The sequence below is a fragment of the Esox lucius genome, chromosome 9, assembly GCF_011004845.1.
Source record: "Esox lucius isolate fEsoLuc1 chromosome 9, fEsoLuc1.pri, whole genome shotgun sequence".
Lineage (NCBI taxonomy): Eukaryota > Metazoa > Chordata > Actinopteri > Esociformes > Esocidae > Esox > Esox lucius.
The window spans coordinates 23,763,898-23,778,851 of NC_047577.1; the positions used below are offsets into that span (position 1 = coordinate 23,763,898).

Here is a 14,954-nt window from a genome sequence, read left to right on the forward strand (position 1 = left end):
AGCTCCTAGCAAAGCCAGAGAAAAGTCACTCACTTGCGTCTCTGACAATAGCACCATGGGGACACTTGAGCTCTCATTCCCTTCCAGAACGCCCTGATAAAAGATATGGCCAGACATGCCTTTTTGTCTCACTAGTTTCCTCACTACAGAGCCAGTTGCATAAAAACACACAGTGGGGTGAGATTTATTTGATAATGATTTGTACAAATACACTTGTGTTTGACGTCAAGTGACCAATTTTTTTTTCCAGTCCAATGTCTTTAATGCTACCATTGTGAGATGCACTGTATTTTAACATCTACAGTGACAAAAATATGATCCTTGTCACCAAATTCAAATTTTTCTCTTGCTTTGCGCAGGGTGGCTAAATTAGGTAGATGGCTTGGCTCAGGATCTCCAAAATCCATCAGCTTTGTTGCCTCTGATGCCCTGCATACAAGGGGCTCCATTCTTGCCTCACACAGTTCTACGGCCATCGGCCCATCTGGAACAGCCAGTGTGCAGGGAGTCATATGTTTTTAATAAAACTCTTAAACACTATTGGGCTGTTAATTTCTGGCTCTCTGTCACATTTTATGCAAAGGTGGCAGAGAACCACCCCATACAGTGGCCGCTGATGTCAATGTATTCAAATGTGGCTGATGGATAGACCTTGGCTCTTAAATACAAATGTGCAGGAGCTTATCGCTAGCCAACAGTAGAGTACTTGGATGCATGTGATGGAGCATTGTCCTGCATAAAGATCATGGCCTTCTTGAATGCTGAGGACTTCTTCCTGTACCATTACTTGAAGAAATTATCTGCCACAAACTGGCAGTAGGTATGGGAGTTCAGTTTCAGTCCATCTTCAACCCAAAAAGGTCAAACTACTTAATCTTTAATATAAAGCAGCCCATACCAGTATCCCTCCTCCACCTTGGTGGCGCCTGACTCAAAGTGGTGCTGTGTCCTTGAACCACGGACCCATCCATCTAGTCCATCAACAGTCACTCATTTAATCTGTCCATAAAACCAGGTATTTCTTTGCCCAATCCATATGCTTCAATTTGTGAATCTTATTCAGTGGTGGTCTTCTTTCAGCCTTCTTGACCTTGGCCATGTCTCTTAGCACTTGACACCTTGTACTTCAGGACACTCCAGGTAGGTTGCAGTTCTGAAATATGGTGGCGCTGGAAGATAATGGGTTCCCGGTAGTTTCACGTTTAATTCAAGTCTTTAGCAGTTAATTTGCATCTTTTGTTCTCCATGCATTTTTTGCGCCCCAGTTGATTATTCACAACAAAACATTTGATTGTCTGGTGGCCATGCATCAATAGTTTAGCAATTTGAAAGGCATTTTACAATTTCTGGCTTTTGAGTGTCAGTTAAATCTCTTTTTTGGCCCATGTAACCTGAGGTCATGAAGCTGCCTAATAGTTATGCACACCTTGATATAAGTAGTAATTCACTTTCACCATAACCTCCCTTATTACACAAATACGTATCACCTACAAATTATTTAATCCAATGAGCATTCAAATTTATATGGTTTGGAGTTGGAATATATGCATAGAAATAATGATAATTCTCACTTGCCTAATAATTGTGCACGCAGTGTATCTTACGATCCTCTTTATTTCAAATGATTGTTACAAGCTTTTCCATTCATTAAAATTGCATATGAACTATTAACATTGTAAAAACACAAACTCTCCCATGATTTAGTGCCAGAGATATGTATGAATTGCCTAACATAAACTAATGGCTTTGTGTCAATGTTTTCTTGCCATAACAACAAAATACAAAATGTATTAGACCATCCAATCAGATTTCACAGTCCTTTAAAACTATAGTTTCCAAACAAAACAACACTTATATAGTATAGCTTTATATATAGACTAACAGAGTTCTGTTACAATCTGCATTAAATCAAACAAACTTACCGATGTGTTCCAGTTCCAGTGAATAAAAAATATCCTTTGAAGGAAGCTTAATAGGAATACATTAATAAAAATGTCATTAAAAACCAAACAAAAATCGGGCTAGCGCATCCACAGATGCAAGACAACAAACATTTTAAGAATCATTAGGCAACGTCCATATTATTATGATCATTCATTCTTGTTTAGAAAAATGTGCATGTCCACGTGCTCTGGGAATAGCACGTGTCTAATGACTACCAGGCCCACTGAGAAAACCCTTTCAGCCGGTAGGCTAAAGATGTTGCCGGGATGCAAAGGTATGCCATTGCCAAGATAATGTCCTGTACTTGGCTGTTATCCAGATTTATTTATTCTATGAAAAATAACCCATCATTACTGCTGCCAAGTGAGTTACTAGGTAGTACAGATTTTTTGTAACTTTCGAAAATTAGATTAATTTATAAATGCCATCTTTGTCGAAAAGTCGACAATTCAATGATTGTCGACAATTCACCCCTAGTAGTGGTCGGGTAAGGTAATATTTTATATACACAGATAAAGTAATAACAGAGCTATAGTGCAAAGAGAGTAAAGACAACACACTACCCAGTAGAAATGAAGGTTATGTACCAAAAACTGTAGCAGCACAAAACAGGGCTCAACAATAACGATGCCAGTAAAAAGTCAAGTCGAACTAATAAAACTAGCAAGTCACTGTCCCGATCAGGCCATTGCAAAATAATTTGAGATTGAAAAAAAATTATAATAATCGCATTATCAAGGTATCTGCAGGTTTCAGCAAGTTAAATTTAAGACTTCTTTAATGTCACTTTGAGTTCAATTTAAGAACAATTTCACAAAAACACCCCAAGCAAAAAATACATAATGACACCAATTCAACTGAATTAAGGCATCTACAAACATTGGTTGTTGATGAAAACTAAAACAAGCAGCTGTTTAAGGTGCTTCCGTATCTGCATGCAACGACAGGAGAACATGACTGAAATGCATTGTTACTGAAGTAGCCTACTCCATCTCCCTCCAATGTTGTTTAAGTCCCTCCAGTGTGTCAATAAGTGACCCAATCATGAACATAATGGTTTACTTATATTGATGCCAAATGGGCTACTAATCTCTGGTTTGGTTTTGTACTACAGTGTGAACCCTAACGTATTTCTTACTCAAATGTTTCTACTAAGTGTAACTCACTTAGATAAATGTTCCCAATAACTTAAAACATTTATGTTCTGCTGACTTTTTCAGTGAACATTTTCCCAGCATGCTCAGCTTCAAGTTGATAGTTTGGAAATGTTTTAATATTAATTTTTTGCATGTACTTTGATTAATTAATCTTAGTTACATAAAAATCAAACATACATTTGTCTAAAGTAATCCAATTATGTAGTAAAACAAAGACGTTGCACCCACTACTGAAATGATTGTAACAATGACATAAAATCTTCCTGTCAAACCTTTAGCTGGATTCCCGTGGGAACTGTGCATTCCATTTTGCAAGCTAATGCCTTGTGGGTAGCTTTGCAAAAAAATCAGGTTACCCAGAAATCTCAATATGGAAATATGGGAATTTCCTGAAAGTTAATAATGGTTTGGCTTTGTGGAAACTGGGCTAGGATTTCAACCTGACAGCACAATATATTTGGGGGCATCTGAAATTATAAGTTCATGAGCTAAGGGGTTGTTTGAAAATAAGGATTTTTGGGATATGTTATGTATTCACTAATTTATAACAGTCAAGGAAGTTAATTTAAGTGTTCAATAACCTGTCATTAACAAATGCAATCATGGGTGGTAACTTGATAGTTTACTTGAAAGAGCAATGCATATTGGGAATAAATTCTATATTTTTATGTACAGAAAACTTGAAATACAGTGGGGAGACAAAGTATTTGATAACCTGCAAAATCGGCAGTGTTTCCCAATTACAAAGCACATAGAAGTCTGTAATTTTTATCATTTGTACTCTTCAACTGTGTGTGACGGAATCTAAAACAAAAGTCCAGAAAATGATTTTTAAGTAATTAATTTGCATGACATAAGTATTTGATATATCAGAAAAGCAGAATAATTAATATTTGGTACAGAAACCTTTGTTTGCAATTGCAGAGATCATACGTTTCCTGTAGTTCTTGACCAGGTTTGCACACACTGCAGCAGGGAATTTGGCCCACTCCTCCATACAGACCTTATCCAGATCTTTCAGGTTTCAGCGCTGTCACTGGGCAATACTGACTTTCAGCTCCCTCCAAAGATTTTCTATTGGGTTCAGGTCTGGAGACCAGGACCTTGAGATGCTTCTTACGGAGCCACTCCTTAGTTGCCCTGGCTGTGTGTTTCAGGTTGTTGTCATGTTGGAAGACCCAGCCATGACCCATCGTCAATGCTCTTACTGAGGGAAGGAGGTTGTTGGCCAAGATCTCACGATACATGGCCCCATCCATCCTCCCCTCAATACGGTGCAGTCGTCCTGTCCCCTTGGCAGAAAAGCATCCCCAAAGAATGTTTCCAAAAGGCTCTATTTATGTCTCATCAGACCACATGACCTTCTCCCATTCCTCCTCTGGATCATCCAGATGGTCATTGGGGAACTTCAGACGGGTCTGGACATGCGTTGGCTTGAGCAGGGGGACTTTGAGTGCACTGCAGGATTTCAATTCATGACGGCGTAGTGTGAAACTAATGATTTTCTTTGAGACTGTGGTCTCAGCTCTCATCAGGTCATTGACCAGGTCCTGCCGTGTAGTTCTGGGCTGATCTCTCACCTGCCTCATGATCATTGATGCCCCACGAGGTGAGATCTTGCATGGAGCCCCAGACCGAGGGAGAATGACCGTCTTCGTTAACTTCTTAATTTTTTTTATAATTGCGCCAACATTTTTAGCCTTCTCACCAAGCTGCTTGCCTATTGTCCTGTAGCCCATCTGAGCCTTGTGCAGGTCTACAATTTTATCCCTGATGTCCTTACACAGGTCTCTGGTCTTAGCCATTGTGTAGAGGTTGGAGTCTGTTTGATTCAGTGTGTGGACAGCTGTCTTTTATACAGGTAACAAGTTCAAACAGGTGCAGTTAATACATGTAAAGTGGAGAACAGGAGGGCTTCTTAAAGAAAAACGAACAGGTCTGTGAGAGCTGGAATTCTTACTGGTTGGTAGGTGATCAAATACTTATGTCATGCAATAAAAAGTGAATTAATTATTTAAAAATCATACAATGTGATTTTCTGGATCTCACAGTTGAAATGTACTTAAGATAAAAATTACAGACCTCTACATGCTTTGTAAGTAGGAAAACCTGCAAAATTGGCAGTGTATCCAATACTTGTTCTCCCCACTGTATAAACAACATCCAGAACCGCCGCCACCTTCTCTGGGCCCACACAGGTAAAAAGCCACCATCAGAGATGGTATGGAGGTGGATTAGTGCACATGGCATGGGAGACTTGCTCATCTGTGAAGGCACCATTAATACTCAATATATACAGGTATTGGAGCAACATATGCCGCCATCCAGACAATGTATTTTTCATGGAAGGCCTTTTTCTGCAAGACAATGCCAAACAACATTCAGCAAATACTACAACAGCATGGCTCCGTAGTAAAAGAGTCTGGGTGCTACACAGGCCTGCCAGTAGTCCAGACCTGTCACGCATTGAAAACATTTAGCGTATTATATAACGTAAAATAAAACAAAGGAGAGGTATGCAGCAAAGCATTTGTGAAGCCACAACACGCACAACCTTGAGGCGGATGGGCTACAACAGCAGAAGACCCCACAAGGTACCACTCATCTCCTCTACAAATAGGAAAAAGAGGCTACGATTTGCACAAGCTCACCAAAATTGGACAGTTGAAGACTGGAAGAATTTTGCCTGGTCTGATGAGTCTCGATTTCTGTTGAGACATTCAGATGGTAGAGTCAGAATTTGGCGTAAACAGAATGAGAACATGGATCCATCATGCCTTGTTACCACTGTGCAGGCTGGTGGTGGTGGTGTAATGGTGTGGGGGATGTTAAACTTGGCACACTTTAGGCCCCTTAGTGCCAATTGGGCATCGTTTAAATGCCACGGCCTACCTGAGCATTGTTTCTGACCATGTCCATCCCTTTATGACCACCATGTACCCATCCTCTGATGGCTACTTCCAGCAGGATAATGCACCATGTCACAAAGCTCGAATCATTTCAAATTGGTTTCTTGAACATGACAATGACTTCACTGTACTGAAATGGCCCCCACAGTCACCAGATCTCAACCCAACAGAGCATCTTTGGGATGTGGTGGAACGGGAGCTTCGTGCCCTGGATGTGCATCCCACAAATCTCCATCAACTGCAAGATGCTATCATATCAATATGGGCCAACATTTCTAAAGAATGCTTTCAGCACCTTGTTGAATCAATGCCACGTAGAATTAAGGCAGTTCTGAAGGCGAAAGGGGGTCAAACACAGTATTAGTATGGTGTTCCTAATAATCCTTTAGGTGAGTGTATATATACACACTCTTGGACATTCCAGCATGACAATGACCCTAAGCACAAGGCCAAGTTGACTCAGTGGTTACAGCAGAAAAAGGTAAAGGTTCTGGAGTGGCCAACACAGTCTTCAGACCATAATATCATTGAGTCACTCTGGGGAAATCTGAAACGTGTGGTTCATGCAAGACGACCAAAGAATTTGCATGACCTGGAGGCATTGTTCCAAGGCGAATGGGCAGCTATACCACCTGCAAGAATTTGAGGCCTCATAGACAACTATTACAAAAGACTGCACGCTGTCATTGATGCTAAATGGGGCATTGATGCTAAAATCCTGGAATATCAGATCACTGTTTCATTACATTCACTGTTGAAACAAGAAATCCACTTGATCCGCAAACAATGAGTTTCAAAAGCCGTACTATAACATCTCAGACTACAAATATATTTCTTCATATTCTTATAAAAATGCTCATCAACAACAGAGTAAATAAATCTGCAAATGATCAAATCGAGGATCGAAACTCAACACTGCGAAATACTTTTGATACGGTTGCACCACTAAAAACAAAAGAAATACACAACAAGAAACTTCCTGGTACACAGACAATATTAGAGCACTCAAGCAAGCCTCCAGAAAATTGGAGCGAAAGTGGCGCTCCACCAAGTTGGAAGTACACTACAATACCGAAAAGCACTCACACCTGCTCGATCAGCTTATTTCTCCAACCTGCCTGAGGTGAACAAAAACAATACAACATTTCTCTTCGATACAGTTGCAAAGATAACAAAATAGCAACGCTCAACAAGTGAAGTGGGTCTTCACTTTAGCTGTAATGAATACATGAACTACTTTGATGAAAAGATCATCACCATTAGAAAACAAATAACTGACACCTCCTTAAATAGTTTAAGTCCCCAAAATCTCAGTTGTCCTGAGAATGTTCTGAACCGCCCTGAACAGGTGTCAATGGGGACACTTAAATTTTTTGATCCAGCATCGCTCGACACATTTACTAAATTTGTAATGAGGTCAAAACCCACAAACTGTCAGTTAGATCTGATTCCAACAACATTACTTAAGGAGCTATTTCCAGTGCTAGGTCAGCCAATGTTGAACATAATAAATCGCGCCCTATCCTCCGGATGTGTACCAAACTCACTAAAAATAGCGGAAAATAAGCTTCTTCTAAAATAAAATAAAATCTCATCTGGATCCAAACATATTAAACAATTATAGGCCAATATCGAACCTCCCGTTCCTCTCAAAAATCTTAGAAAACAATGAAATGCCTTCCTGAAGACAAATAACATTTATAAAATGCTCCAGTCCGGTTTCAGACCCCATCATAGTACTGAGACTACACTCGTGAAGGAAACTAATGACCTTCTAATGACCTCAGACAAAGGTTCTGCTTCTGTCCTGTTCCATCTTGATCTTAGTGCTGCTTTTACACTATTGATCACTCCCTTCTCTTAGAGAGACTGGAAACCCATATTGGTCTACGTGGACATGTTCTAGACTGGTTTAAATCTTATTTATCTAAAATATATCAGTTTGTATGTGTGAATTTCATATCCTCTGCCAAATCAAAAGGTATGTTTTGGTGTTCCTCAAGGCTCGGTTCTGGGCCAAATATTGTTCTCACTATATATGCTGCCTCTGGGTGATGTAATCCGTAATCACAATGTCAACTTTCACTGTTATGCTGATGACACAGTTATATGTTTCAATGAAGCCCCAAAATTAGCTACTTTGGAAGCATGCGTTTCAGATATTAGGAAGTGGATGACAGAGAACATCTTGCTTTTAAACTCTAGAAAAACAGAAATGCTTGTTTTAGGACCCAAGAAACAAAGAGCTTTGTTGGCAGATCTCACTGTGAACCTCGATGGCTGCATGGTCGTATCCCAAAAAACTGTAAAAAACCTTGGCGTTACCCTTGACCCTGACCTCTCCTTTGATGAACATATAAAATATATCTTAAGATTTGCTTATCTTCGAAACACTGCAAAAATCTGAAACATTCTATCAAAAACTGATGCAGAAAAACGAATCCATGCTTTTGTTACTTCTAGATTAGATTACTGCAATGCTCTTCTTTCCAGTTACCCTGACAAATCAATAAACAAACTTCAATTAGTGCTGCACATTTAGGCTGCTACAATCCTAACTAGAACAAAAAAATTTGAAGACATTACTCCAGTACTAGACTCTTTACACTGGCTGCCTGTTATGGTTAGGGCTGATTTTAAGATTTTATTGTTAACCTATAAATTAATATATGGACTTGCTCCTACTTACCTCGCTGAAATGATCCAGCCATACATACCTACACATAACCTTAGATCGCAAGATGCAGGCCTTTTAATTGTACCTAGAATTTCTAAACAAACCACCGGAGGCAGGGCCTTTTCTCATAGAGCTCCACTACTGTGGAATGATTTGCCAATTAAGGTTAGAAATGCAAACTCAGTGCAAACTTTCAAGTGTCTACTACAGACTCATCTCTACAGCATGGTCTATGATTAAGTGTTGTCTGGCCCAGGGGCGTGAAGGTGACCAGAAAGGCTTGCTACTGCCCACCATTGCCGTCTTGCCAGGTGGGCTGGCAAGACACTGGGATGTACTCCCTCCAATGCCATTCGGGGGCGGAGTCACTGGTTTGTTGTTGTCTCTCTGTTGCACATTTGTGCAATTGGGCTGTGCTCTGCTGGCAATACTCGGCCCTCATTCAGGGTGGTTGCGGTTGGTGGGTGTTCCTTTGGTTGATGCTCGGCAATGTGGTTGGATTGATTTCCTGTCGTTGCCCACCCCCAGACAGGGCCACAGTGTCACTGGACCCCGCTCTCTCAGCCCCAAGGTCTGACACTGCTATTTTATTATGCTGGGGGAGTAGAGTCAGTTCTCCTTCTCTACTATACATCCTTGTAGATCTAAGGAATGCATTTTCTAGGTTTTCCCTGTCTCCTGTCGTTTTAAACTTAGGAGGACATGAGGTCCTGGCCCACACCTGAGGAGTACCAGGCTTGAAAGACCCGTTGCTGTTCCTGTCCAAAGTCCTCCTGGTTGTGTTGCAGATCAAGACGATACCTGACGATTTCAGCTGCAACTCTGCTGACACCTCCCCCTCCCCTGTGTTGTCCCTGTCCTTGTCCATCTGGTTATGCTTCCGACCTGGACTAAGTTTAAATAGACTCTAGACTCAGCCCACATGCATTTATTAATTATTACAATTTGTTTGCTTAATATGTTCACCTGGCACAGCCAGAAGAGGACAGGTCACCCCTCTTAGCCTGGGATCTCTCTAGGTTTCTTCCTAAATTTCGACCTTCTTAGGGATTTTGTCCTAGCCACTGAAATTCAACACTACTGTTGTTTGCTCCTTGGGGTTTAAGGCTGGGTGTTTTGTAAAAGCCCTTTGTGACAGCTGCTGATGTAAAAAGGGCTTTCTAAATACATTTGATTGACTCATTGAAAAGAACTAAGGGAATGCAGACTTTTGTACAGGGGTCAGTTCAATAAAAAAAAGAAAAATTGTCGTCATGTTTTATTTTATGATTGTGCCATTCCGTTATGACCTACAGTGGAATCTGAATCCCATAAGAAATAAAAGACACGTGTTTTGCCTGCTCACTTGTTTTCTTTACAAATGGTACTTATATTACCAATTATCCAAGGGTATGCAAACTTATGAGCACAACAGTACATTGACAATTTAATTGCAAATACTATTACACCATAATACCGTAACATTTTTGAGACGGTTATACCATGAAAATCTAATACCATCAAACCATAAAAATTTCATACCATTACATCCCTACCTACTACTATACCTCCTCCCATTGACCCAAAGTAGCTGTCTGATTTTCTAAACAATCCAGTGCCTCCTGTATGCTGTAACAGTGGTTGCCAAACTGTTCTTAGCCCTTCCCTGCTTCATATGTAGTAGCTCAGCAGGCTTATTTGTCTTAGGAAGATTAACCATAGTACAGTAAAAGTTAAAGATTACTCATGCAGCTTATTAAGCATACAGCTTCCTTGAGGCCTCATTCATTCAATAACGACCTAAATACCTTCCTACTTGTTCAAACCAAACGATCTCCTTACTGATAAATCTAATTCCTTTAAACTGATCAATTTAATTCTGTTTTAATAATTGCTGGACTATACTGGGAGGTGATTGACGGAATACATTCAAATGCTCATCTAACCAGCCTCTCTTGATACTCTGTAAAAGCTGAGTTTCGTGAATCTTACCAGTCCTACAAAATATAATACAGGTCATGCGAACTTATCTGGACAGCCTAATCAAGACCTCCTATGAAAACATATGTATATTATCATTACTAAGAGTTTGAACTAATGAATCTTCAACTTTAAACTTAGTACATCACAAGCAACGCATGTTTCAAAATGAAATTGCAGTAAGCTCGACCTGTTCCATGATTGTAAGTGAACTTGAACGTCAGCGCATGCGTGAGTGTACGAGCACTGATTGGCAAGAAAAGAGAGCTTACCTTCTTCATAATGCCAGTCTTCCTCTTGCTAAAAGTTGTATACCGCCGAAGTTTGTTGTCTATAAACTCCATTTTAATCTTGACTCGTCCACGGGTCTTTTTGCCTGGCTTTGCCCCAGTTGCACCTCCCGCAACACTGACATAACCTCCCGCTAGTTGACCAACCGACGTCGCTGCTGATGTAGCGACTTCCATCTCGGCTCTCTCTCGCTTCACCCCTCTTCTGTCCCCGGCTGAACTGATGGTCTCATCATCATCCCCGGAGTCGGACTCTGGTTCAGAGCCACTGAACACCATCTTGCCTGATCGGACTCGTTCTTCAAAACTCCCACTTTCAGCTCCACTCACGTTCGTTCCAGGGTTATTCACTTGAAGAGCGGTCATCCCAGTCCTATTTCCCGGTCGCGCGCCCCCTGCTCTGGTACTTATTCCTGCCCCGTTTCCCCCCAACATTCCGAAACTGTCCCCAAGCCTTTAAAGCACCGCTGCTGTCAGTGTAAATAAGCGATGTTGATAGGCGGCAACAATTAAAAACTGTCCATTTATCGGCTTGTTGCTACAAAATGTCTAGAAATCCAGCTCCCAGAGCTGTACCTAGCTAGCTAGCTAGCTGATCAAATTGCATTAACTAGCTAGCGGGTTTAGCAACAAGTAAAACCTACAGTACCGTATATCTGTATTGGGCTGCTGCGTGTTCTTTTTTACGCGATGGGAAAACACAAACAAATGAATGACCATATATTGTGTATACAAAAGAAATTAACCATTGCATATTATTTAAGATAACTCTGCCAAGTAGTAGCCAAAAGTTCAGTTAACGCTTACAACTAATCAATCATACTATTCTCTCCACATAAGGACATGTTCATTTACACACATTGGTATTACTCCGCCATCAGATATAGTCCACAGCAGAAATGTTTCAGTATTCTCAGTCCCTCTTCTAATATAGAAAATTCACGTTATTAAAATCTGAAAAATATTTTTAATTTAAAAAAGAATTAATAGATGTAAGAAGTAACTAATTAAGCGCGCATGAATTATTTCCGGGGCAATATTCTTTCAAGATCTACTTTCCGCCATATAAAGAGAATCATTTCCTATTATGGTGTTGGCGCTCCTTATTTGGTGAGTCATAGCTCCATACGTAGGTCGTCAAATTGGTTGCCATTTTTGTTTACTGTGTTCTATTTTATGTATTGGTTAATGATAATTATTGCAATAAAAAAAATCGATTGTCATTAGACAAAAAGTGCAGTCAATAAAAAAACCTTAGTGGGTTAGTATAAAGTTTATAATAAAGGTTAGTTTGCAAATTGCATATAATGCATTTATTTTTGCTACAACGTTTTAATAATGTTCCCATTCAATATTCCAGTAAAAACCCATTGTCCAACTTATAGTTAGAGTAGGTATTGTATGAAGTGTTTTCAAATTTGTTAAATATTTGTTAGAATGCTACACTCTGCACTGTACAGGTTCTATATTAACATTATAGTGTAATGTCTCAGCATCGTCTTGCAAATTCTCTCCAAAATACATCAGAGATAGAACACACAGCAAGACACCCGCATCGCACAGGACAGTCTCTTTCAGCTCACCCTCGTCACTCAATCGCATGGAAAAAAGTGAGCCAGTGAGATGTCTCGCTCTGCGGAACCCCTGCGAGATAGACAAGGTCCCAAGCATGAAAAGAGGTGTCTCCATTCTGTATTGTCTCTGACTTCAATATACCGACCAAATGGATGCATGTTTATTGAGATGAGGTTTTTGCTTAGACCAAAGAGATAAACAAATACTCGTTACCTAAAGACTGAAAGGCAGACTACACATAATCAATCAATCAAATGTATTTATAAAGCCTGTTTTATAGCAGTCGTCACAAAGTGCTTTTACATAACACCCAGCCTGAAACCCCAAGGAATAAGCAACAACAGCATTGAAGCACAGTGTCTAGAAAAAACTACCAAATTTAACAAGAAACCGAAGCCAGTTCCACAAAATGTTTACACTGTAACCACAAAGAGGCAGTCCATGTTTTCCACATATTCCAAAAAAGTTGAGGGTTGTAATGCAGGCAAGAGCAACTGGGCCCTATTGTGCGGCCCTCAGATTAATTTAGAAAACAGTAAAGCAAGCAAGCAAGTTTATCTATATAGCACAATTCATACATCGGTATATATTTTCGTTCCTACCCTCACCTATGGTCATGAAGGCTGGGTCATCACCGAAAGAACTAGATCGCGAGTATAAGCGGCTGAAATGGGTTTTCTCAGAAGGGTGGCTGGCTTCTCCCTTAGAGATAGGGTGAGAAGATCAGTCATCCGTGAGGAACTCGGAGTACAGCTGCTGCTCCTTTGCATCGATAGAAGCCAGTTGAGGTGGTTTGGGCATCTGGTAAGGATGCCCCCAGGACATCTCCCTAGGGAGGTGTTCCAGGCACATCCAGCTGGGAGGAGACCTCGGGGTAGGCCCAGGACTAGGTGGAGAGATTATATTTCGACACTGGCCTGGGAACGCCTTGGGATCCCCCAGTCAGAGCTGGCAAATGTGGCTCGGGAAAGGGAAGTTTGGGGTCCCCTGCTTGAGCTGCTGTCCCCGCGACCCGATACCGGATAAGCAGATGAAGATGAGATGAATTCATTCATCGAAGCAATTCACTGTGCTTTACAAATAAAAATATATGAAAGTACAATAACATAAAAACAAATACTCAAATGAAAACATCAAAACAAATGAATACATCATAATAATAAAAAATACAATAAGAAATCATAAAGATTAAAAATGGGATAAAAGCATAGGAAGCTATAAGTCTAAACAGTGTGGTTAAGTTTTAGCGCTCAGTCATAAGAGAACTGTTTTTAACCTGGATAAAAAACGTATTCCAGTTTTGTACAGCATAAGTGCTAAACGCAGCTTCTCTTTTGATGTGCCTATGACTGAGCGACAAAACTTAACCACACTGTTTAGACTTATAGCTAAACAAAATTTTGGATTTAAAAAAAGGATATATGCACCAAAATAAAAATATTGTATATACTCACCTAAAGGATTATTAGGAACACCTGTTCAATTTCTCATTAATGCAATTATCTAATCAACCAATCACATGGCAGTTGCTTCAATGCATTTAGGGGTGTGGTCCTGGTCAAGAGTGTGGTCCTGAACTCCAAACTGAATGTCAGAATGGGAAAGCATGTTTTGAGCGTGGCATGGTTGTTGGGGCCAGACGGGCCGGTCTGAGTATTTCACAATCTTTTCAGTTACTGGGATTTTCACGCACAACCATTTCTAGGGTTTACAAAGAATGGTGTGAAAAGGGAAAAACATCCAGTATGCGGCAGTCCTGTGGGCAAAAATGCCTTGTTGATGCTAGAGGTCAGAGGAGAATGGGCCGACTGATTCAAGCTGATAGAAGAGCAACTTTGACTGAAATAACCGAGGTATGCAGCAAAGCATTTGTGAAGCCACAACACGCACAACCTTGAGGCGGATGGGCTACATCAGCAGAAGACCCCACAAGGTACCACTCATCTCCACTACAAATAGGAAAAAGAGGCTACAATTTGCACAAGCTCACCAAAATTGGACAGTTGAAGACTGGAAGAATGTTGCCTGGTCTGATGAGTCTCGATTTCTGTTGAGACATTCAGATGGTAGAGTCAGAATTTGGCGTAAACAGAATGAGAACATGGATCCATCATGCCTTGTTACCACTGTGCAGGCTGGTGGTGGTGGTGTAATGGTGTGGGGGATGTTTTCTTGGCACACTTTAGGCCCCTTAGTGCCAATTGGGCATTGTTTAAATGCCACGGCCTACCTGAGCATTGTTTCTGACCATGTCCATCCCTTTATGACCACCATGTACCCATCCTCTGATGGCTACTTCCAGCAGGATAATGCACCATGTCACAAAGTTCGAATCATTTCAAATTGGTTTCTTGAACATGACAATGAGTTCACTGTACTGAAATGGCCCCCACAGTCACCAGATCTCAACCCAACAGAGCATCTTTGGGATGTGGTGGAACGG

The 14,954-nt window shown here is 40.6% G+C and overlaps 1 protein-coding gene across 2 annotated transcripts in view; it reads right to left on the reverse strand.

Moving 5' to 3' along the window:
• srfa (serum response factor a) overlaps positions 1-11,799 on the reverse strand; it is an 82,141-nt gene extending 70,342 nt beyond the window's left edge. For both annotated transcript variants that reach the window (XM_010904834.3, XM_010904832.3), the window contains exon 1: positions 10,919-11,799. In XM_010904834.3, the coding sequence (XP_010903136.2) occupies positions 10,919-11,371 (453 nt within the window). In that variant the 5' untranslated portion in view covers positions 11,372-11,799. The remainder of the gene's footprint in view (positions 1-10,918) is intronic.
• Between the last annotated feature and the right edge of the window lie 3,155 nt (positions 11,800-14,954).